General features: G+C 44.5%; 1 protein-coding gene across 1 annotated transcript in view; it reads left to right on the top strand.

The window, feature by feature from the left end:
* CUBN (cubilin) overlaps positions 1 to 22,708 on the top strand; it is a 321,603-nt gene that overhangs the window by 25,503 nt on the left and 273,392 nt on the right. The window contains exons 12-21 of the mRNA XM_088478650.1: positions 1,264 to 1,450; positions 9,758 to 9,876; positions 10,548 to 10,782; positions 11,592 to 11,773; positions 12,339 to 12,501; positions 14,331 to 14,521; positions 15,292 to 15,448; positions 18,842 to 19,020; positions 21,134 to 21,299; positions 22,258 to 22,483. Coding sequence (XP_088334776.1) covers positions 1,264 to 1,450; positions 9,758 to 9,876; positions 10,548 to 10,782; positions 11,592 to 11,773; positions 12,339 to 12,501; positions 14,331 to 14,521; positions 15,292 to 15,448; positions 18,842 to 19,020; positions 21,134 to 21,299; positions 22,258 to 22,483 — 1,805 coding nt within the window. The remainder of the gene's footprint in view (positions 1 to 1,263; positions 1,451 to 9,757; positions 9,877 to 10,547; positions 10,783 to 11,591; positions 11,774 to 12,338; positions 12,502 to 14,330; positions 14,522 to 15,291; positions 15,449 to 18,841; positions 19,021 to 21,133; positions 21,300 to 22,257; positions 22,484 to 22,708) is intronic.

Genomic DNA, 22,708 nt, shown 5'->3' on the forward strand with positions numbered 1-22,708 from the left:
GGGTTAGGCACTGGGGGGGAAGGTTAGGGTTAGGCACCCCAAATTGAGGGTTAGGGTTAGGGGGTAGATTAGGTTAGAGAATACTTACCTTGGACGATCAGGATTTCTTCCTTTGCCGGGATGCAGCTGTCAGGATTCCAACCGCCGGGCATGGGTCCGGCGGTAAATCATTCCGATTCCCAATATTTCACATCAATATTGTTATTCTTATGCATAACTGGGACATCTTAATAGTCTGTCTTTAAATAAGTACAATTGCTCATCTTTAAACTGCAGATTGTCTAATATAACCATGTTTACATTCTTCTAATCACTGAATTTAAAACATTCCCATCATATACATACAGTACAGGCAGCCGGTTTCATGAGACTGCAGCCTGTCCGATCACTAGGAATCAGGAAGGTATTGATAAGCTGTATTATTGCCTTTACAGGATTGATGGAATCACATGCTGGACTGCTATTCACATGCAGATAGTACTTCCACTCCTCTGCCTTTCTGCCAGCTCTAATGCTTCTAGGAGCTGCAGCGGATGCAGTCCCTAGAAGCCGTGAGGGAGAAGGGGGGAGGTGCACATGCACAAGTTTACCTTCCTACTGTAATGGGGTTCTAGGAGCTGCAGCCGATGCAGTCCCTAGAGGCCAGGGGCTTGTGCGCATGCACAAGATTCTTTTTCTCCCCACACACTTAACTGTCAGCGCTGCGGCTCATTCACATGCCAAGCCCCTGTGTATTTTATTGGGGGGGTTCTTCAGAGCAGCAGCAGCCCACAAGACCACAGGTAGGAGCCACCACTACTGGAGACACCTACAATTATACATAACAGCTGAACCTGAGTCAGGTCACATGGATAGCACAGCTACAGTAAGTGGGCTACCCCCTGCTATCATATGTCTCAGCTTCTCTGTACTGGCTTATTGTAATATCAAATAGATGCCCAATGCACTGCTACACAATAAAAGTACTACAAAGAATTGTCAGAGCTCGTTACCTTGTCTATTGTTGCTTTATGACTTCTACCATTAATGGGTTATATTGCTAGCTCTCGGTCTTAATATTTGTTTTGTACATTATTTATATTTCATATTTTTGCTTCATATTATTTTAATATGGTGTGCACCCCCACATTTATCATTGTAAACTGAAGAAAGGCCCGGGGAAGGGGTCTCCTTTAGAACCCCCTTGACATACCTTCTTTGAGCAGTGTATAATTTATCACAGTGCATTAATGCTATTTATTTCTCCTTATTCTGCATGTCCAGCCCAGCATCTCGTACTACGTATGTGAGTGTGATCCAGGCTGGGCCGGCACCAACTGTACAGAGAACATTAATGAGTGTTCCAGCAGCCCCTGTCAGAATGGCGGTAGCTGCCAGGATGGGATCAATAGTTACACGTGTAACTGCACCAGCGGATGGACTGGGTTCCATTGTGAAACTCAAACACAAGGTAGGCCGATGGTTTACTGCTGGAAATGAATTGAATGCATCCTTTCCAGTCTGCTGTATGGGATGATGAAGCACTGTGCTATTATCACTTTAATAGGAATGTGGAGAGGGTATAATACACTCCCCGTTCTGCTACGGTATAAAGTCACAGGCTGGGTGCTCTTGTAAAAAGCACAGAAATCCATCTACCATGGGTATGGGATCTATTATTAGATATGTTCGGGTAGCACCATGCCTAAAATATACAAAATGGCATTTAGTTGTGACCCCTGTACTTTTCCCCACACTGTGGGTCTCATTTAGACCCGCTCGCAAGCGCCGATGCGCTCGCAAGAGGGTCAATGTAGAGTCCCTTCGCACGCGCAGCGGCCGCACTGCGCGTGCGCAAGCCCCGGAGCGAGAGAGAAATTCTCTCGCTCCGGGGCTTACTACAAAAGGGGCGGCTGTCGATGGTGATCGACAGCTCGCACCGTTTTGTAGGCGGGGCAGGGGGGTGGCGGCTTGCCAAACGGAAGCGTTCCCGACGGAACGCCTGCCGTTTGGGGGCGGCCCCACTGACATCACTCGTGATGTCAGTGGTGAGCTTCCGGCTCTAATAGAGCCGAAAGCTCACTGGGGCTTGCGGCAGACGAGGGTCTCGTCGCAAGCCCCGATGGTCTTGACCATCGAGACCATCAACCTGGCCACTCGCTAAAGCTGTGGGTGGTCACCCACAGCCTTGCGAGCGGGCCAGGAGGTCGGGCCTGAAAACTGATGCGGCTGCCCTCATTCAGAGCGAGCGCTCGCATTTTGTGAGCGCCTCTGAATGAGGTCCTGTGCCCGACTTCTGCCCTCCCCTCCTCATTAGGTTGTTTAGCAGTACTCCTCATACAGTAGTGATAGCGGGGAAGAGGAGACTCGTCACGGTCACTTAAGTACTATCTAGCTGGTTTCCGAATAACACAATATTAGCATCACTGGTATATTATATCAATATGAAACACCTTCATACAGTGTATAATATATATGAAATAATACGTACCTCATGTCAGATATAATGATATTAGAAATCACTGAGAAGTTCTGTGACCATAGACAAGCATAATGCTTGAATTTGTATAATTGACATAGATACTAATGTGTATAAATATTCTTTTTATACAGTAGGACTTTACCAAGTTTCTAGGAAGAAACTTTCAGAGCTCCCCGGGTCTGGACTGGCCATCTGACACTTCTGGCAAATACCAGAAGGGTCCGATGACCTGATGGGCCGGTCCCGATTGAAACCATGGGTGAGCAGCTCCTTCTCCCGGCTCACTGCTCTGCCGGGATAATGAGAGACGGGGGCATGTGGCGATGTCACGTCCCCATGTGGCCAAACCACACCCCTATGGTGCAAGGCCACGCCCCTGTCAGACTAGACCATGCCCCCTTTTTGCGAGCACACATTCCTACGGTGAGTGCACAGGGATTAATGCCAGGGCTGTTTTGTGGCCCCAGTCCATCCCAGGGGCTCACCATTCAATATTGTACTCTCTTAGTAGATTGGGGGTGTAGCTTAGTAGAAAGGGATATGTATAACTCCATAGGGAGAAGGTCTGATGTTTATGGTGTGATCACGTCCAGAAATTGGGCAAGTGACAGATAAAGTGACTTCCATTTGCTAATAGAGGCATTTATGCTGCACACCTCCAAAGTAGATGGGCACAATTTGCCGTTGCGGTATGGAAAATCACCTCCATCGCACTGGGGGACCCTGCCGACTGTGGGTTTATAGGGGAGGCTCAGGAGAAGGCATCAAATTGTTAAAACTGTTGGAGCTGAAACTCCGCCCCAAGACTCCCACCTGCTCCAGCAAGCAAATTTTTTATTTAGTGTCTGACGAGAGGCACAAAAATTTTAGGGTAGGAGTATTTATTTATAATACTTTTTTGTTCAATTATAGTTTGCCTGAATCCCTTTATGGGATCAGACCTCTAGGGAGCAGGCATTATGAGAGCTCCGGCATCTGTCTCTACAGCTGCAGCCTGCTCCAGGCCCTGAAAGAGGGTCACCAGGCACCTGCAGGTGCTCCAGGACCCTGTATGTCTATATCTATTACAGTGTCCACTGGCTTTGGGCCAGAACTGGACCATAGCATCGCACTGGCAACCAAAGGTAAGAGTTCTTATCTCCTGGTCATACCACTTTGTGCCAAATCCCCCAGGTTTTGGACCTTTCGAATCCCTGGTAGAGCCTGTCCTCCATCCACCAGGGTAGTTTGTGGGGACACAGGGCTGGTCACTTCAAAGACCATATGGCCATGGCATCCAGACATTCAGGCCCTCACCAGGACGATGAGCTGTCTGCTGTTGGGTTTAGATATGTTGTGTGATCCCTAGTCGCACAAGAAAGTTTAACAGTCAAATATGATCAAATAAATACATCCCCTGTACTATTATATGTATCAAAAAATCATTTGTTACATGTTGGGTTTACCCTGGGATTCTTGAGGGTAGGTGCCAGCTTGCTCCTGTCTCAGGACATCTGATTCCGGTTGGTCACGGACCTCTGGGTTCAAGGCGTCTTGTCTTGAGACTACATTTTAGATTGTTGGTCCTCATCTACACAGATTTTTGGTCACCCATCTTTCATGGGACCAGGTCAGATGGGCTGCGTTACTGCAGGTGGTCAACTCTCTGCTGACTGCAGGATTGGTGGTCCTGTTTCCTGCTCATCAAGAAGGGTTGGATCTTTAACCCACTATGTTTCTGGTGCAAAAATCAGATGGGTCATTTTGGCCCATTCTAAACCTAAAGTGGCTAAAATTCCCATTTACGTATGCAAAAATTCAAAATAGAATCTCTGCTCTCGGTCATTGTTTCAGTGGAATGGGGGAATTCCTCTTATCTATCAACATCAAAGATGCCTATTTGCATGTTCCAATTTGGGAACAAGACCAAAATCTTCTTTGATTTGATATTTGAATCCCTCCACTTCCATTTTCGGGCTTTACCCTTTGGGCTTTCCACAGCATTCAGAGTCTTCACCAAGGTCCTGATTGCCCTGTTATGTCACATAGGGAACTTGTTCATCCCTTATCTGAATGACTTGATGATCAAGGTGTCATCCGGGTGCTTTTTCAGCCATCATCTTCAGGTGGTGGTGTTGTCCTTGCAGGAGCATGGTTAGAATCTCAACTTCTCCAAATCCAAACTGGTTCCAGTCGGAGAATTATTTTTCTGTGGCTTCTCTTTGCCATGTTTTTCTTCCCGAAAAGATTTTGGCCCTACAGTCTTTGTGGCAGATCCTTTTGCTACTATGCCGGTTGTCCATTATCTGGTGTATGAAATTGCTGGTGAAGTTGGTAGCCACCTTCGAGGTGGTCCTATTTGCTTGATTCCATTCCACTGCCCTACAGCATCATATATTGCAGCTTCAGAGGAACAAATCCTCGCTTCGACATATAGATGCTCAGTAGGTCTCTGCTGCCCCACCAGTTCTTGATTTGGGGGCTTCAATCCCCAACCCCTAGTCACAACTAATGCCAGTCTCTTGGGCTGAGGCACAGTGACCCTGGGATTCTAGTTTCAGTGGCTCTGGTCTCTGGAAGAGGCCACCCTTTCCATCAATGTGCTGGAATTGTGATTAGTCTGGAATGTTCTATTTCAAGCTCAGCAGTTCCTGCAGAGCAGGCCTTTCCACGTCCAGTTGAACAATGCAATAGCTATGGCATATATCGACTGGCAGGGTGGCCAGGGAAGTTCATTCCGGCCATCTCTGCCATATGTATTTATTCCAGGAGTGGACAACTAGGAAGCTGACTTCCTCAGTTGGCATAAGTTCCATCTGGGTGAGGAGGCATTTCACCAGAATATGTAAAATTTTCTTGTGGAGTGCTTGGGTCTTCTGGACATGTCTTATGGCCTCCAAACTGAACAAAATGCTGTCATGTTATGGGATGCAGTCCTGGGATCCTCAGTCAGCCTTAGTGGACGCTTAGAGCACCAGGTGGTCCTTTCACCAGGCTATCCCATCTCCCTGGTGATCCGTTGCATCAAGATGGTTGTTAGGATTAGAGGGTTAGTCAGGCAGATTTAGGCTGAACACAGTCTAAAGAGGCAATGCTCTTGGCAGAAACTTGCTTAAAGGTCTAAGCACGGTGCGGCTTATGAGCCGTGTAGCAACCTTGAGGATCAAACTCTTGGCAAGTAGCGGCCTGTGGCCATAACAAGATGCAGCCTTTGGGCTGTGTGGCAGCCTTGAGGGCTGGCTAGTAGTGGCAGTGGCCATTAACAAGATGCAGCCTTTGGGCTGTATGGCAGCCTTAAGAGCTGGTATGTCTTGGCTGGTTGCGGCCTGTGGGCCGAGGACAAGGTGCAGCCTTTTGGCTGTGTGGCAGCCTTGAGGGCTGGTATATCTTGGCTTGTTGCGGCCTGTGGGCCTTTTGGCTGTGTGGCAACCTTAAGGGCTGGTATGTCTTGGCTGGTTGCGGCCTGTGGACTGAGGACAAGGTGCAGCCTTTGGGCTGTGTGGCAGCCTTGAAGGCTGGTATGTCTTGGCTGGTTGTGGCCTGTGGGCTGAGGACAAGATGCAGACTTTGGGCTGTAAAGTCTCTGATGATGATGCACCGGAGTGCGCACTTTTGGCGCTGAGATGCGACAAATGTCGCCGGGTTGACACTGGCGTTGATATGCTGGGTTGTGCACTTTGGACGCTGAGGTGTGGCCAATGTCGCCGGGATGACACTGGTGTTGGTACGCTGGGTTGCGCACTTTGGACGCTGAAGTGCGGCCAATATCGCCGGGTTGACACTGGACGCTGGATTGCTCACTTAGGATGTGAGTACACTCTGTGCCGCCGGGATGACACAAGCGGCAGAGGGCAGAGATGCACACCGTGCCGCCTAGATGACTCAAGCGGCAAACAGCAGGTATTACGCCTGGAAGGAACAAACGGCAGAGAATAGATAAGGCAAACTGGAATCTGGAACTCGACTGAACAAACAAGAGACTGGCCACAACTGGAAACACGTGAAAATGCTATCACCGGCATCGGAGCAGCGTTCACAGCAGCAGGATATGGACGCAGGAGCCAATTCGGATAAGTCCCAGAATGACGAACAGGAGGTGGCAGAGTATCAATGAACACTGGTCTGGCATTCGCTTTGCACAATATTAGCAGTGCGGCAGCTTGTGGTGAAGTTCCACATTCTCCTCATTGCTCCTGTCTGGCCTTGGAGAGCATTGTATTTGGACCTTCTCACTCTGTTGGTCGAATTAGTGGAAGCTGCCGCTGTGGAACGATCTACTCAGTCAAGGGCCATTCCTGCATCCAGATTTGACTCTGCTGGCTTGGTTGGCTTGGTACTTGAAACCAGGATTTTGCAATCCAAGGGGGTTTCTGTGGCTGTGATGCGGACTATGCTTTAGGCTTGTAAACTGGCCACGCAAGCCATTTACTACTGTACCATGTGTGGAAAATTTACATTGGGTATTGTGAGCACTCGGAAGTCTCGGCTTCTCAGTTCCGATTGCCCCTGGCCTCACTCCTGGATGTTTAGACATTCATGCAGGGGTTTTGCATATTTAATCACTGTATGTTCTGCCTGTCCCACTTTGGGACCTTAATTTAGTTTTGGGGCACTTCAGTTGCCTCCTTTTAAGCCTCTAGAGCAGGGGTGGGTAATAAGCGGCCCTCGAGCTGTTGTTAAACTACAAATCCCAGCATGCAATGCAACAGTTTTAGCATGGCCAAATAGCAAAACTGTGGCAGGGCATGCTGGGAATTGTAGTTCTACAACAGCTTGGGGGCCGCTTATTGCCCACCCCTATTCAAGAGTCCATGATCTGCAGTGGCTTACTATGGAAGGTTGCGTTTCTTTTGCCCATTACCTCCTTTGGGAGGGTCTAGAAGTTAGCATCGCTGTCGGCGACTCCTCTCCTTATTTTCCATATTGACTGGGCAGTGCTCCGTACTCGGACATTTTTTAACCGAAAGTGGTTTCTCATATTCACCTGTATTAAAAAATTGTGTTACCAGCTTTTTATCCAACGGATTCTGATAGCCCTCTCCGCTTCTTGGATGTTGTCTGGGTATTGAAGGTGTATGTGGACTGGACCGCATCCTTTCGGAAGTTGGATAGTCTCTTGGTACTCTATGACGCATGCCGGTGGGGGTGGCCTGCCACTAGGCGGTCCGTGGCTCACTGGATTCCTTGGCTTATGTCTCTTTGGGTGAGTCGGTGCCTGACCATATCCAGATGCATTCTACTGTGAGTGGTTCTTGGGAGGCACGGCAGGGTGCCTCATGTGAACAAATGTACAGAGCAGCTACTTGGTCCTCTGTGCACACCTTCACCAAATGTTTTTGGTTCCACACATTGTTGGCCAAAAAGGCTAGTTTGGGGTGTAATATTTTGCGCAAGGCTTGGCCGGTGCTTGCTCCCCCTCTTGAGGCTTGCTTTGGGAAGTCCCACAGACGGCAGTGTCTACCAAATAGGAAGAACGAGGAAAGCAGATATTTTTGTACTAACCATAAAATCAATTCATCTGAGTCCATCTTGTTGACACTGCATTCCCTCCCTAGTTGTTTGTTGTATTGTTTATGCCTGTTGCACTGTTCTCTTTAGCCTTTGTTAGATAAATAACTGGCTTGCAAGAGCAGGTGGGAGGACTAGAGGGGCTGGAATTTCAGCTCCAGTAGTTTTAACTATTTAGTGCCTACTCCTCAGCCTCCCTTCTAAACCCACAGTCGGCAGTGTCCTCCAGATGGACTCTGAGGAATTGATTTTACTGTGAGTACAAAAAAATCTACTTTCCCCAGAATAAGAAGCAGAATAAAATGCACTACATCGTTATAAGTGCAAATAAGCCTATTTGTCTGCCAAGAGCATTTCAAAGTGCAAACCCAATACCAGCACATTGGGCCTGCTGACTTGTAGTTATGCCTGAAAATAATTGCGGGAGCAGTAAGAACTTCACGTCATAGCCCAGCCTACTATCACTTTAGGACCACCTCTTCATTAATTCAAGCATTTACATTTTTCCCTAACACTATGCTTGGTTTAGACTCATTTATATCTTAAATATGAGGGGAACTTCGGCACTATTACATGTGTCGTTTTTGTGTTTTCAATGTTTTTATTACATTGGTATATGGTCCAAAATGAGTCCCACTGATAAAGTGCAGGAGGCCAAGGCCCAATCTTCACCACATAAGAGGACTTAGGTCAAGCCCCTGTGCATGGTTTAACATGGTGTTCACCCTCCCGGAAACAGGGAAACCCTACTAAATGATATACTCCTACCATTATCTGAATTCTATAGTAATAAATATTTTGGAATGTTAGGGAATAAGTCGGCAGATATAACCATCGCAAAGAGCGCCTTTTCCTGATGTTGCACGCTCTGCACCCTGCACACACCGTTTTACATGTACAACGTGTGTATTTGCAGGGAAGGATACAGGTGATGTCTCAGAAAAACATTTGCGTTGCGCTTTTGTAAATGAGACTTGTATTTGAAAGATGCTTTTGTCTCTCTTTTATGAAGTTTTAAACAGTATAGCGTCTACAGAGCACCACAGATCAATGAGGAGACTACATTGTGAAAGGATTCCAATTATTGTTTGGCACATTATGTGTAATACAGTTTTTATGGGTTTAGGTGGATTATAGTGTAAAGCAGTGGTTCCCAAACACTGCGCCGCAGCTCCCCAGGTGCCGCGGCAGCCGGTGGCCTAAAGAGGCCGGCCAGTGTATTTTTGTTTGTTATGTTTTGTGTAAAATATTTTTTTTTTTTTGCACGGGTGGCAGAGGGGTTGGTGGTGCAGAATAGAGTGGAGTGGTGGTGGGGGGGGTTGCAATGAGAACAGCACTGATCATTACTAAAGGTAAGTACAGGGGGACATGAAGAGGGACAAATAGAGAGACTCAAAGGGGGCAAAGGGAGAGACCTGGAGGGGGCAAAGGGAGAGACCTGGAGGGGGCAAAGGGAGAGACATGGAGTGGGCAATGGGAGAGACTTGGAGGGGGCAATGGGAGAGAGAAGGAGGAGGCAATGAAAGAGGGACGGAGGGGGCAATGATAGAGAGATGGAAGGGGCAATAGGAGAGAGAAACGTAGGGGGCAGTGGGAAAGAGATGGAGGAGGCAATGGGTAAGAATAGCACAGTTTTTCACTTTATTTTTTAAAAATTTAATGGGACTGCTCAGAAATTATTTTGGCTTAGGGGTGCCTTGAAATGATGGAGACCCGAAGGTTGCCTTGAACTGAGAAAGTTTGGGAACCACTGGTGTAAAGTGATGTTTTTGGAAATAATTCAGTTAAATATGCTTTGTTCTGTTTAAGCTTGTGGAGGTGTTTTGAGCGGTTTCAATGGGACATTGAGTTACCCCAGCAATCCAGGCAATGAGTCGTATGGTCACATGATCAGCTGCACCTGGGTCATAAAAACTGAACCAAACAAGGTAACGACAAATAAAGTTAATTTATATATAAATAGATGCAGATGATTCATAAATATCAGGATAGATGTAAACAATCCTGTATAATCAATCCTGTATAATCAAAGCAGTCCACTCAGCATATGTGACCAGGGCATGTGCAGTATGGGATAGGCTTTGTAACCAAGGTATCCCTATTTGCAGGCGATTTATTAAAATGACTAATTAATTCTGAGATTGAGCCATGATCAGAATATGACACCAAAGGTAGCAGGGAACAACCCAGTTTCATGATATCCAGTCATACAAGAATAAGGAAACACAGATGAATGCTTTGAACATTCCTCCAATTTCCTCGTAAAGCCCATCCAGGGACAGAATGACATACACTGCTCGGAACCTTAACCTGGCAGATGCTTACACTACATTCCATATCTCCGTCATGAAGATACTTTTAAATAACATCATATAGACATGCGGTTATAGTAGCCTAGCACTCAGATAGCCAATATGTAGCTCTATAAGCTGTGGATTCAATAGTCCCAACAGCCCCCCCTATTGTAGACAAGGCAAGCTGAGCCTGTAACAGCTAGAGAGCCACGAGTTGCCTACATTTGGCCTGGTGGGTGGAGAGGTATAACAGTTACATAGCTACTAAGGTTTTCATTTTATTTGATTTCATTTTTGTTTTATAGATTTTACGGATCACGTTCCCGTACTTCAGCTTGGAGAACAGTGCCAGATGCAGCTTTGATTTCCTTCAAATTCACGATGGGGAATCCATGTCAAGCTACATGCTGGGGAAATTTTGTGGCACCAGGGTCCCAGAAGAACTCTTCAGTTCCCACAATGCCTTATATCTCTGGTTCAGCTCAGATCACATGTTCAGCTTCGGTGGATTCCGGATTACTTGGGAGTCTCGTGACCCAGGTGCAAACCCAATTCATTTTCGAAGTAAATGTTAAAATAATCCAAGGAATAGACGGCATTCCAGGAGATTGCAATAAACATGTTACTTTCTTTGCAGAATCAACGTTTTGGATCTAGTGTGAATCTTTCTGAAGCTATACATGTAGATCCAAAACGTTGCTTCTGCAAATAATTAAAGTAATATGTTTATTGCATTCTCCTGGAATGCCGTCTATTCCTTGGATTATAAATATATATATTTGACACCCGCACTCTAAAATCCAATAGAGTACCACTGTACCAGATAAACAGTTAATAAGGCTTTTCAGTATCATGGTGTGAGTACTGTTGGCCTTGCCCTTTGCTTATTTCAGATCTCCATAATATCGAAACCAAAAATAAATAAAATATATATGGTGTATTCCTGATATTGGTAAAATAATTATCTCCATGTGAAAGGTGATGACATTCCAATCACCTAGCACTGTATTCTGTGCACATACAGTGACCACACTCACAATGGTGATTAGCTTTGAAAGAGTCGCACACAATAACTTTAGTGATGTCATTAATTCCTGGTGAATTGGGAGGCTAAATATTGATTCATCCCAAACATTATAGATACAGCATGGCGTAAAGTGAAAAAAGCTTTATGGCTGATTAATTTTAATATTAACCATTTTGGTAAACAGATTGTCAGATATGACTGATACTATGCGTCTAAAATACTCCATCTCACTAACTGTGAGTGTGAGAAAGGTAATTACATGCTGCATTGTCACTTGTTCAAGTAAAACAATAATCTAAAATAAGATTAATTTTCTTTTTAGTGTGTGGGGGTCAACTATCAGATCCTCATGGATCCATCTTCTCCCCTGGTTATCCCGGCAACTATCCCCCTAGCCGAGACTGTTACTGGACTATCTCCACTGACCCCAATCTATACATCACTTTTGCCTTTGGCGCAATAAGTCTGGAAACCCATCCCAACTGTGCATATGATTACCTGGAGGTACAGAACATATCAATATGTTTATTTATTACTTTCATTGTCAATGGGTTCTTTAATTTATTTCTGATTAAGGTTCGTGGGTGCCCCAGGGAAACAAATTTGTAGGGGCCCCTGCCAATAAGATCGTCAAAACATGATATGCTGTCAATGTTGTTAAAAAGTCTGTGTACCTACTCCTAGCACCACAAATGTGTTACACACACCGCCCCCAGTTCACATTATGCTACACAGACCCCAAAATTCACATTATGCCACAGTCCCCACCATGCTGGTGACGTAGCTATGTGTGGAGGCCCCCATGCCCTCACTGTTGTTAAACCGGAACTGCATTATGCATGTGTAATTCATATATGCATTGTGAGCATCGTTTGACATCTTCACCTTACTGCTGTCAGACTGGATGTCTTTTACAGTATGTTTCATGTCCAGAACACATGTCTATAAGGGCATCATTAGTATATTTTATCCCAAGAGCGCAGTTCCAATTATCTCAGCGATGTGATTCAATACGGTCATCACGTCTGTTCATGCTATATTACAATATAACGTGTTTTATTCACATTAGATCCGAGATGGGCTTCTGCCCCAAGACCCCGTCCTTGGGAAATATTGCAGCTCCGGGTCTCCCGCACCTCTCCAGACCTCTGGCCCCTACGCCTGGGTCCATTTTCATTCTGATAGCGCACTAACAGACAGAGGATTCAATATCGCTTATATAACAGCACCCTGTGAGTAGGAGACCTTTCAAATAAACTGTACATTTGTTAAGAAACTTATAAGTAAGCTGTTGCCATAGACCCATGGAATATGCCCTGCGTTTATCAACAGCCTTGTTCCATAGTTAAGGCTCTGGACCTGGCATATTAAAGTGATGTCCAACTTAATATTATCCCCCCCCCCCCAAGTTTTAGAACGACCAGGGTCTGATACCCAGCACCACTGCTATTCAGGATATACTCACCCCCCGAGGTCTGTAACAGCTATTTTCCTGCTGAAGATGTAAGAGAACTTGTATATTTAGTACTTCCTAATGTCAGTATATTATAGTGCACTGACTTATTAATACCACTTTCACATCAAACTCCTAGGTTTGACCTGGGTTATTCAACACGGTTTCAACCTGTGTCACAACTGCTCAGACCCCTTTCACACTGCACCTTGGACCCGGGTTATTCCTGGGTTTTCCCCATTCATACTGCACCTGTGTCTGCCATGCATGTCACTCCCTTGAGGTGGGCCTCTGCATCCACAGCCAATCAGCAGCTTTTAAACTTAACCTAGGTCTACTAACCTGGGTCCCTCCATTTATACTACCGCCATAGAAACCTGTGTTATTGCCGGGTCGCAGCTTGGTGTTAAACAGTTAACTCGGGTCCAGTGACCTGGGAATCCAACCTGGCTAGCTATCCGGGTTGGTCTGAGAAGGGCCGGGGTCCAGGACAGTGTTCACTGCATAGGGATAGCCACATTCCCAGCGCTTGGAGATTATGTCATCTCAAAGCGCTGGCAGACGTAAGCTTCGGCAGTATTCCAGGTCCAGTTTGCAGAGTAAATGTGGTTCAAGCCTTGGTGACACGGCTTGAAACCAGTGTTCAGTGTCCCAGACTGGACCTGGGATTTAGGTATAAAAGGGGTATCAGACTGCAGCTTATACGGGTTGGTCCCAGGTGCAACTGTGGACGCGACCAGGGTAGAAGTCCCGGACACACAACCCGGGTTGATCCTTTCACACCAAGCCAGAACCTGGGTAACCCCAGCAATATCCCAGGTCAGAGGCTTGGTGTAAAAGGAGTATAATATGCTCCAACTGAAGTACTAGAGGGCACTTGTGTTATCCTCCTGGATGGCAGGTGTTCATGGCATTGTATAATTGCCGCTTTAAATATTTCCTTTAAGATAGTCCAGATCATCAGATGATCCATGCAGTATACAGATTATTGCCCAACTACCAGCCCTGTGCCTAATTGTACCTTGCTCATCACCTAATATCAACCTGGCCAGGTGTGGTGTGACTCAAGTAGTTCATATGAGGCGGCCGACTTCCCAGGCTGGCATGCCTGTGGGTATCACACACTGAGCACTACCTAATTATAGGCATAGTCACAGCTCTTTTATTGTAACTAAACCAACTTTAGCAGCAGCTGGTGTCCCGAGGGTCCTTTACTATTGCTCCATTTTACATGGTGCTACCACCACTGTGCCATCCTATAAGGGATACATTGATGACACCATATAATATGAAAAGTATTTATTGTGTAATTTTCTTTTTTCTTTCTTTTTTCTCTCCCTATGCTTTCAAATGGAAAAAAAACATGTTTTTATAGTCATTCTCTGTTTTATACAGACAGGATATAGTCATGTTTTGGAAACAAATTAGTGATTGAGAACTAAGGTGGTGATTCAACAGAAGATGCACATATCATTATATCATGTCATTTCAATTGCAAATGTGAATTTGTACATAATTGTTTAGAGCAAAGGGATATAAACATGTTTACTAAATCTACAAATTTCTGTGCGATTGTCAATATGTTCTGTACTTTACTATGCATTTCAGCTGGCACTTCATGCGGAGGGAACTTCACAGATACTGAAGGTTTCATTGTGTCTCCTTCATGGCCTAATGCTTATACCGGCAGCAAGCAGTGTATATATATTGTCACTCAAGCACCCGATGATCAGATCAATCTAAGATTTACTGACCTGGATTTACAGAGTACCACCGGGTGCTCCCTTAGTCTTATAGAGGTAATGTGTGATTGTCTAAAGCCAAATTAGAGTGTACAGTAGGAGCCAGAAAATAAGATAATATATTTCCAAATGTACCCATATGTGACCAAATTGGATAGATATGGACCAATTGCACACCCAGCATGTTGGGCCTAATACATGTACAGTGGTGCACATTGGTGGTGGAGGTTTGATGGCGAAAGTTTGGCCAGTGTGGCCTTGTACCATCAATGGTCTCCCAATGATGTTTATAGACCATCGACCTACAATGAAGAGTCTTACTTCTCCCTGCATTTTTTCTCTCTCTCTCTCTCTCTCTCTCTCTCTCTCTCTCTCTCTCTTCTCTCTTCTCCTTATGCTGGTCTCCTCTCCCTCTTCTTCCTTCTGTTTACCTTCCTCTTTCATCTTCCTGTTCGCCTTTTCTCCAGTTTTCCTCTCTCTTCCTCTTCTCCTCCTACTCCTCCTCTTCTTTCCCTCCTCTACCTTTCTTCCATCTCTATTCCTCTCCCTTTCCCCCGATCCTCCTCTTCAGCCTCTTAGTCTCTTTGTCTCCTATATATTTAATGTGTAAATAATAATAATAATAATAATAATAATAATAATAAACAGCGATAAAGAAAATTAAATGCTCTGCAGAATTCTTTTGGCAGGAGAAGGAATGCTCTGCAAATCCCATATAGTTCTGTTTACTTACCAATAAATAATTATAATAAAATCAGAAAAGAGAACAACATGTTGGATGTTATATGTAAATAATGTTACATTAAGGGCAGTTTTATCTTAAGTAGATTAGAGATGGAGCTACAGAGACGGCGAGTTTGATTGGAAGATACTGTAACAGCACAATACCGGCTCCAGTCACATCAAGTTCAAACACACTGTGGATAAAATTCAAGTCAGATGTTTCAGCAACAAAAGCCAGCTTCCAAGCCTTCTATCAAGTTGGTAAGAATATTAAGGGATATATTTACTAAAGTGTGGGTTTTTAGAAGTGTAGATGTTGCCCATAGCAACCAATTTGATTCTACTTCACATTTATGTAGTACATTCTAGAAGATGATAGCTAAAATCTGATTTGTTGCTATGGGCAACATCTCCACTTCTAAAAACCTGCTCTTTAGTAAATATACCCCTAAGAGTCTAATTTCTCTATAATTAGACAGTGTTCTTTTACGGTACATTAAAGAAAAAACATGTCTGTACTGTAGTTGACTGATGCTTTCTCTGCATTTAGGTTTGGTCAGCGTATTAATTGCACCCATCACCTATACAGGAGGCATTGACATCACCAAGTCACTAAGTGATATCATTACAGTGGTTAAACAAAAAAGCTGCATTATCATGAATATGAATACCAACCCAAAAATTGCGACCTCCTCTTTGTGTCTGTGGTGGATGCACTTTAATTTATTAAAGCCATGTTGCCAAACCTTGAAAACATCTCGTACTGTCAAAACTGTAAAAAAAAAATGAATAACGCAGTAAGATAAAAAAAAATAACAATACTATATACAGTATACTTGTAGAAGAAAACTGCTTTGTACATCCTGGACTACAGATTAGCGATGGGTCAACTGCAGACCAAAAATGGCCTTCACTCACTCAAGCATGGCCAAGAGCCTGGCTTACATAAGTAACAACTGGCAACTAAAACTTGCTCACACCATATGGCATTCAAATCCAGGAGAAACATAGCAGTGCGCCACAATGGCAGTACTTCCTGGTTATGGCCTGTCTGTCAAAACTGGGAGGAGACTAACCGGCATATTCAGGGAGGCAGAGCCTGGCCCAGCTTGTGGCTGTATTCACGCAATTGTCAACGCCGAAATGTAATGTATTCTATGGGCTTGGATGAGAAGATGGTAATATGGAGGACTAAATAAAACAAATGTGGAAATGATACGTGCGCACTAATAGCAGATTAGATTCCTTAGTAGAGAAAGTGTCACCCAACACTTAAAACATATAAAAAAGTCCAAATATCACCAAGTATATCCAGGAGACGCTCCTAATTGTGTAAACAGAAGTTTCGGTTCAGTTCTTTTTATTAAGAATGTGTATTCCATGCGGTCCTCTTCATCCACTCAATTTCAAAGTGTGAACCTCAAAATGTAAACAACAAACTCATAGTGTAACACAGTAATGACCTTAAGCCAAAAGATAAAACTCAGATCAAACTTAATTACCAAGAATAATGGTCTACCCCACGGATAGATATTTTCATGTGGCCACTTTTAAGATATACTGCAATCCTCCACGACACCTCGGGTCTTTATAGCTCCATATTAATTCCATACATATAAGGGACGAAAACAGACCTCCGATAGTGTGACAATGTTTATTAACATATAAAGCTCATACAAGAAAAATAGCGAATGGACTCTTACCGAGCAGAATGGTCTACCAGTGTGAAACAAGGTAGTCAAATATCGTTTAGTGATACGGGTGAAAAAGCCAGGTGTCCCCAGGATCCACCAACCATCGGCCAGGTAAGGTCCAATAATGTCCAGATCACCTCTGCGCCAACACGCTTCGACAGATTTTAAATTTGGGTCTTTTCTAAAGATACACACTGGGACATCAGGTAATTCACTACCAATAACAGGATCTCTTTCTAGCAGATTCCAGTGTTTCTTTAGAACCTTCTTCACCAAATAATGTTGGGATGTAAAGTTGCAGTATATCTTAAAAGTGGCCACATGAAAATATCTGATTATCTACTCCGTATGATAGACCATTATTCTTGGTAATTAAGTTTGATCTGAGTTTTATCTTTTGGCTTAAGGTCATTACTGTGTTACACTATGAGTTTGTTGTTTACATTTTGAGGTTCACACTTTGAAAGTGAGTGGATGAAGAATGAGTGGAATACACATTCTTAATAAAAAGAAACTTCTGTTTACACAATTAGGAGTGCCATCCTGGATATAATTGGTGATATTTGGACTTTAATATGGAGGATTAGTAGCATTCAGTGTAATGAGTGCCCTACTAGCCCAGTAGGAATCGGTATGATTTACCGCCGGACCCATGCCTGGCGGTTTGAATCCCGACAGCGGCATCCCGGCAGAGGAGGAAATCCCGATCGTCAAAGGTAAGTATATACTAACCTGTTTCTACTCCCTAACCCTCCCTTAGGGGTGCCTAACGCTAACCTTCCCCCCCAGTGCCTAACCCTAATCCCCCCTCTAAGTGCCTAAACCTAACCCCTCCCTTCCCCACCACCTAAACCCTCTGGGGGGGTGCCTAACGCTAACCCCCCCTACCCCTAGCCTAAACCTAACCTCCCGGGGGGGTGCCTAACCCGAAGTCCCACCCGGGAACCCTAAACCTAACCCTCCCCCCCTCGCGGCTATCCGCGCTCGGCGCCCCGCGTCCCTTCAATCGGGATGTCGGGCTCCCGGGAAATATGTCTAATGACAGGCGTCGGCATATCGACGCCTGTCTTTAGACCCTTGCCGGGATATGACAGTCGGGAAGGCGGCTGTCGGGATTAGGTCCGCCGGCTTCCCGACTGCATACCAGCCCAGTACGCTATTGGGTCTGTTGCGTCACTCGTAATACAACCGGCCTGGGGCTGTATTGATTGTGATGAAACATTTATTTTGAGACAAGACTTACAAAATTCCAAGGTTCCAGAAGTTTCAAGCACATAAACTCCTTCATAACCTAAGTTGTAATTGTATCCAAGGCATTGTATGTTATTTTTATTTGTTTAGATTTTGTTTTGTTTTTTGAAGCTCCGTTTTGGCATATTTAAAAAAAAATTTTTTTTATTGTAATGGGATTCTCTAATGAGAAAAGTCAAAAATAGTATGTTTTAGAGAACACAATTGGTTTGTCATTTAGAACAATTTCTCAGATTTCCCTCATTTTCTTCCTTACATACAAATCCAAAATATCTGATATGAGAAGAGGGTTTTGGATGATATTTTAATGTTATGTTTTACTACATCTTCTTTAAAATTACTTTCTTAGTGTTTATATTTTTACTGGATCAGCCAGAAGCTTGGCCAAGTCTCAAATAACACCACTACAGTATGATGGGTATAATAAAAATGTATTTTAAAAACTGACTTGATAATTATACACTTCAAAGCAAAGCCTATCAGGCATTTCCGAAGATTCCTGTCTTAAGAGAGAGACATCAATAAAACTATAAAAAATATTCAGAAACCAACTTTCTCTCATGAATCAAAAATATATCTCAAACATGTATGCAAATACTACATACTATACTATAAAGTTGTTACAAATTCCCCTTTCGGAATTTTTTTTTTTTTAGCATATAGAATTTGAAAGGTCATGTATACTTATATATGGTCTGTTCTACTGCAGCGTGTGGGGGTACACTATCTGGAACTGGAGTGATTCGTACCCCTCGTTATCCCAATGCATACCATCGGGAGAGGACCTGTGAGTGGACTGTTACTCAGCCAGAAGGAAACGTGGTTCTGTTTACTTTTGACTCATTTAACCTCTTGACAGGATCAGTGTGCAGCTCTAATTATGTAGAGGTAAGGAGAGAGGATTTCAATTGAAACAGCTGAACAGTAAATCTTACTCAATCACTGCCTTCCCCACAGCAATCAGCAGACCTCAAACATGAGATCTCCAACAGCAGTGCAGAAATTTCCTTTTAATTTGTGTCTTTTACATCTAGTTCTGCTTTTAGCGCACTGTTGTGCACTGTTGGCTTGCATGTTATTAATTGCACTAGAACAATGACAGTTACAATCTGATTGTTTTTTTGTTGCTGAAGAATGGTTTTCAGAATAGTACCCCACAAAGGGAGAGCAATCTCATTATGAGCCCGGTCTCACTGTTGTGTGTCCCATGTGCTGTGAATGCAAAGGTGTGTTGTCAAGTCTAATGGTGCATACACAGGGTCAGATCAACGATGAACGTTTCAACGATTTGAACGGTTTTACCAACGATTTGAACGATTGGCCGATTTCAGACAGTATTAAAATGAATGAAATCGACCAAACCTGACTGCAAACTTTTATCTGGACAATGTTATCTGGACAATGGATCGGCTCTGCGCACTGGATCTGTATAGTATAGTATAGGTAAAAAATAACCATAAGGTTTACTGACTGCACTCTTCCCTTGGTGGATTGGTTTATGTCGTTATACAGGAAACTAATGTGTTAGATGCTGGATGTCTCTATACCTGCGTTAATCAGACATTAGTATGAGACTCAATGTTAGCTGGAAAGCCTTTAATGTAATATCAGTTTACATCAATAACATAAATGCTGTATCTGTAGAACACCAGTGGGTCCTATGCAATAAGCTCAATTCTTAAAAAGTAAGGAAATGGTCAATGTTACAGCCACTGAAATGCTGATTGTGCTGTGACACGTAGCCTGGTGTCTTAGCGTATAATCAGTGTCGTGGGTAGGGGGGGTATTGCTTCAACACCTGTGAGGTGTTAATGTCTCTTCCTGCATGCAGTAACTTAAAGATAGTACCTTCTCATTGGAGAGCGGCGTCCCATCTCTCTTGGAGTTGCAGGTGCACTTCTTCGTCATGGTGCTGGCGACCTTTGGGTTGATCGGGTTTCTGTGGCTCAAATGGATGTCTTCTCCTACCATGGGACACCTCCTCCGGTGTTTCTTTTTCTGGTTTTCCATGGAGTTGCCCGCCTGGGGAGGTGCCTGGCTCTGGAGGTCGTAGCTCCCTTTGGCCCGTGTGGTGGGCCCGGTGCGAGTCTTCTTCCCCCGGTCTGAGCTCTGCTGCCACCCGTCCTCCTTCTGCTTACTAGCGGGTCTTGTACATGTGACTGCGGCTGCCGGGAGGTCGTGTTCACGTGACCGCGGCTGCTCGCTATCCCTGCCTGTTTTGCTGGGTGTATTAGTTGGGGGTTAGGGGTGTGTTGGTAGTGTCCAAATGCGTTTTGTAATGAAGCCAATGTGTTGATTGCTGAATTCTTAAGTAGGGTGAACTCCTTGCCCATTGGCTCAATTGGGTTTGTTAATGATTGCTCAGTGGGTCTGTCAGTCAAACGCTGCTTGTAGCCCATTGGTTGACTGTGCTGCAGCATTTCCTGTGCTGGGGAATCAGGGGTTAATCCACACCCCTTGTGGCATGTGGCCACGTCCATTTTTGGCACACAGTTGGGAGGGGGTGCCATTTTTCATCTTGCCCTGGGTGCCAAATACCTATTCATTTGCACTTTATCCCCATAATCCCAGACCTTTGCTGTCTTATTCAGAGGCAATACCTTCTCAGTATACAGTAGTTTAGGTGCATGGGACAGTGGTGCAGGATATGTGTGTGGAGGTGCGAGGTGTGATGTTATGGGCAGGCCAGGAAAGGACTGAATACTAGAAGGCGGTGACAAGTACAGTACCCTGAGATTGCTTATCACCTGAACTGTCAGCTTTCTCATCTTTTATATTGTATGTACATTGCTTTTTCATTCTATTTTTTGCACAGTTGTATCATGTCATTGTCTGTGCAGGTCCACATCTTAGAGCTTGTATACAAAATGTTGGGGAAGTTTTGAAGTAAGCAGAGAAACCGTTATGTCACCCCGTGTTGAGTGACCCAGTCAGCGAGTCAGTGCACCTTTATGGATTACAGGTCCTAATTCTATAATAAATGCGTTTATTTTATTTACAGTTGAGAGATGGCCCTTCCAAAGAATCTACTCTCATTGGACGATACTGTGGTCCAGAGGTGCCTCCGCCTGCTTATTCGACACAGAGAAGTCTGTATGTCAAGTTTGTTACTGATGCCTCCGAAAATAATCAGGGTTTTTCAGCTACATATAGATCTCTGATTGAAGGTAACTTCTTTTTTTTTTATGGGTATTTTTTTTTGTAGATTGTCTGTTGTTAGCACTGAAAACACTGATATTTTATCTCCTATTTCCATAATTTTTACCTCAGTAAAAACATACCTACTAATTGTCCTGATTATGCCGGACTGCTCCGGGCTGCTTTATATTGGATTCTTGTGGTCTGTGGTGAAAAGGGATTTGGGACCTCATTCAGACCCACTCGCTAGATGCGATTGCTCGCATCCAGCGTATGCAAATTTTTTAAGGTGACGACATGGGAAGCGATCGCTCGCCAAGGCATAAGCACACCCACTTTGACTGTGTGAGTGATCGCTCTGTGTATGCAGACACCCATTAGTGTATGTTGAGACGCCCACTAGCGCACGTCATCTCCTGGAAGTGTATTAAAACATTGGTACATCGAGCACCATTGGAAGCTAACGCAGCACTTGTGGTTGCCTTACCCTACCGCAAGCACTGCGAGGACTTCAGTGTAATAAACAGGCATGTGACGTGTACTATGACGCTGCCTGTTAATTATGCATGCCTTAAAAACAGCGTTGAAACACCGAGGCACGCCAGCGTTCGCACCTCCACTCCCCGGTTATTAGTGTCCTGCCCCACAAATAGCCTCTCCTGTCACTCATTTCACTGGGCTGTCTTTGCTGGGCAAGCGAGCGGGCTGCGATCGCACAGAGTAGTTCACGCACGTGCAGAACAAAGCGTGGGCATGCTCATTCGCAAACCATCGGGCCGCTTGCGAGCGGGTCTGAATCAGGCCCTTGGTCTCCCTGTAAATTTGCAGCATCCGTGTGGATCTAGATGTGGCATCATTATTTCTCATGTTTTCAATCCAGAATGTAAGGGGCGTTATGTATGATGTGTTTGCATGAAGGTGATAGGATTGCTTTACAGTATCATAGTCAAAAATACGATTAGTTATGTTTTCTGTCTCTTTTGCTAGGTTGCGGAGGAACCCTTACCAGCTCTGAGGGCACCGTTTCAAGCCCAAGTTACCCCAACACGTATCCACATGGCATCCGCTGTACGTGGTTTATCTCAGTCCAGCCTGGGAATCTAATACGCCTGACCTTCGTAGCATTTAATCTTGAGCAAGCCTATATATGTCAATATGATTACTTGGAAATATACGATAACACAACGGATACAACAGGAAATAAAATTGGAAGGTAATCTTACGTGTTTTTTTTCTGCGATAATATTTAGAAACAAAGTTTATTTACTTGGCCATATTGAGTCAAGGGAAATGTGGTCCCTGTGGCTGGCAGGACATGGTGGTTTATCTGGCTTTCAGGACATGTGGTCACTGTGGCTGGCAAGATATGGTGGTCCTTGTGGCTGGTAGGAATGATGTCCCCATGGCAGGATATGCTGGTCCCTGTGGGTGGCGGGAA

Source organism: Taudactylus pleione, unplaced genomic scaffold, assembly GCF_031769625.1.
Source record: "Taudactylus pleione unplaced genomic scaffold, aTauple2 ptg000216l, whole genome shotgun sequence".
NCBI classification, from domain to species: Eukaryota; Metazoa; Chordata; class Amphibia; order Anura; family Myobatrachidae; genus Taudactylus; species Taudactylus pleione.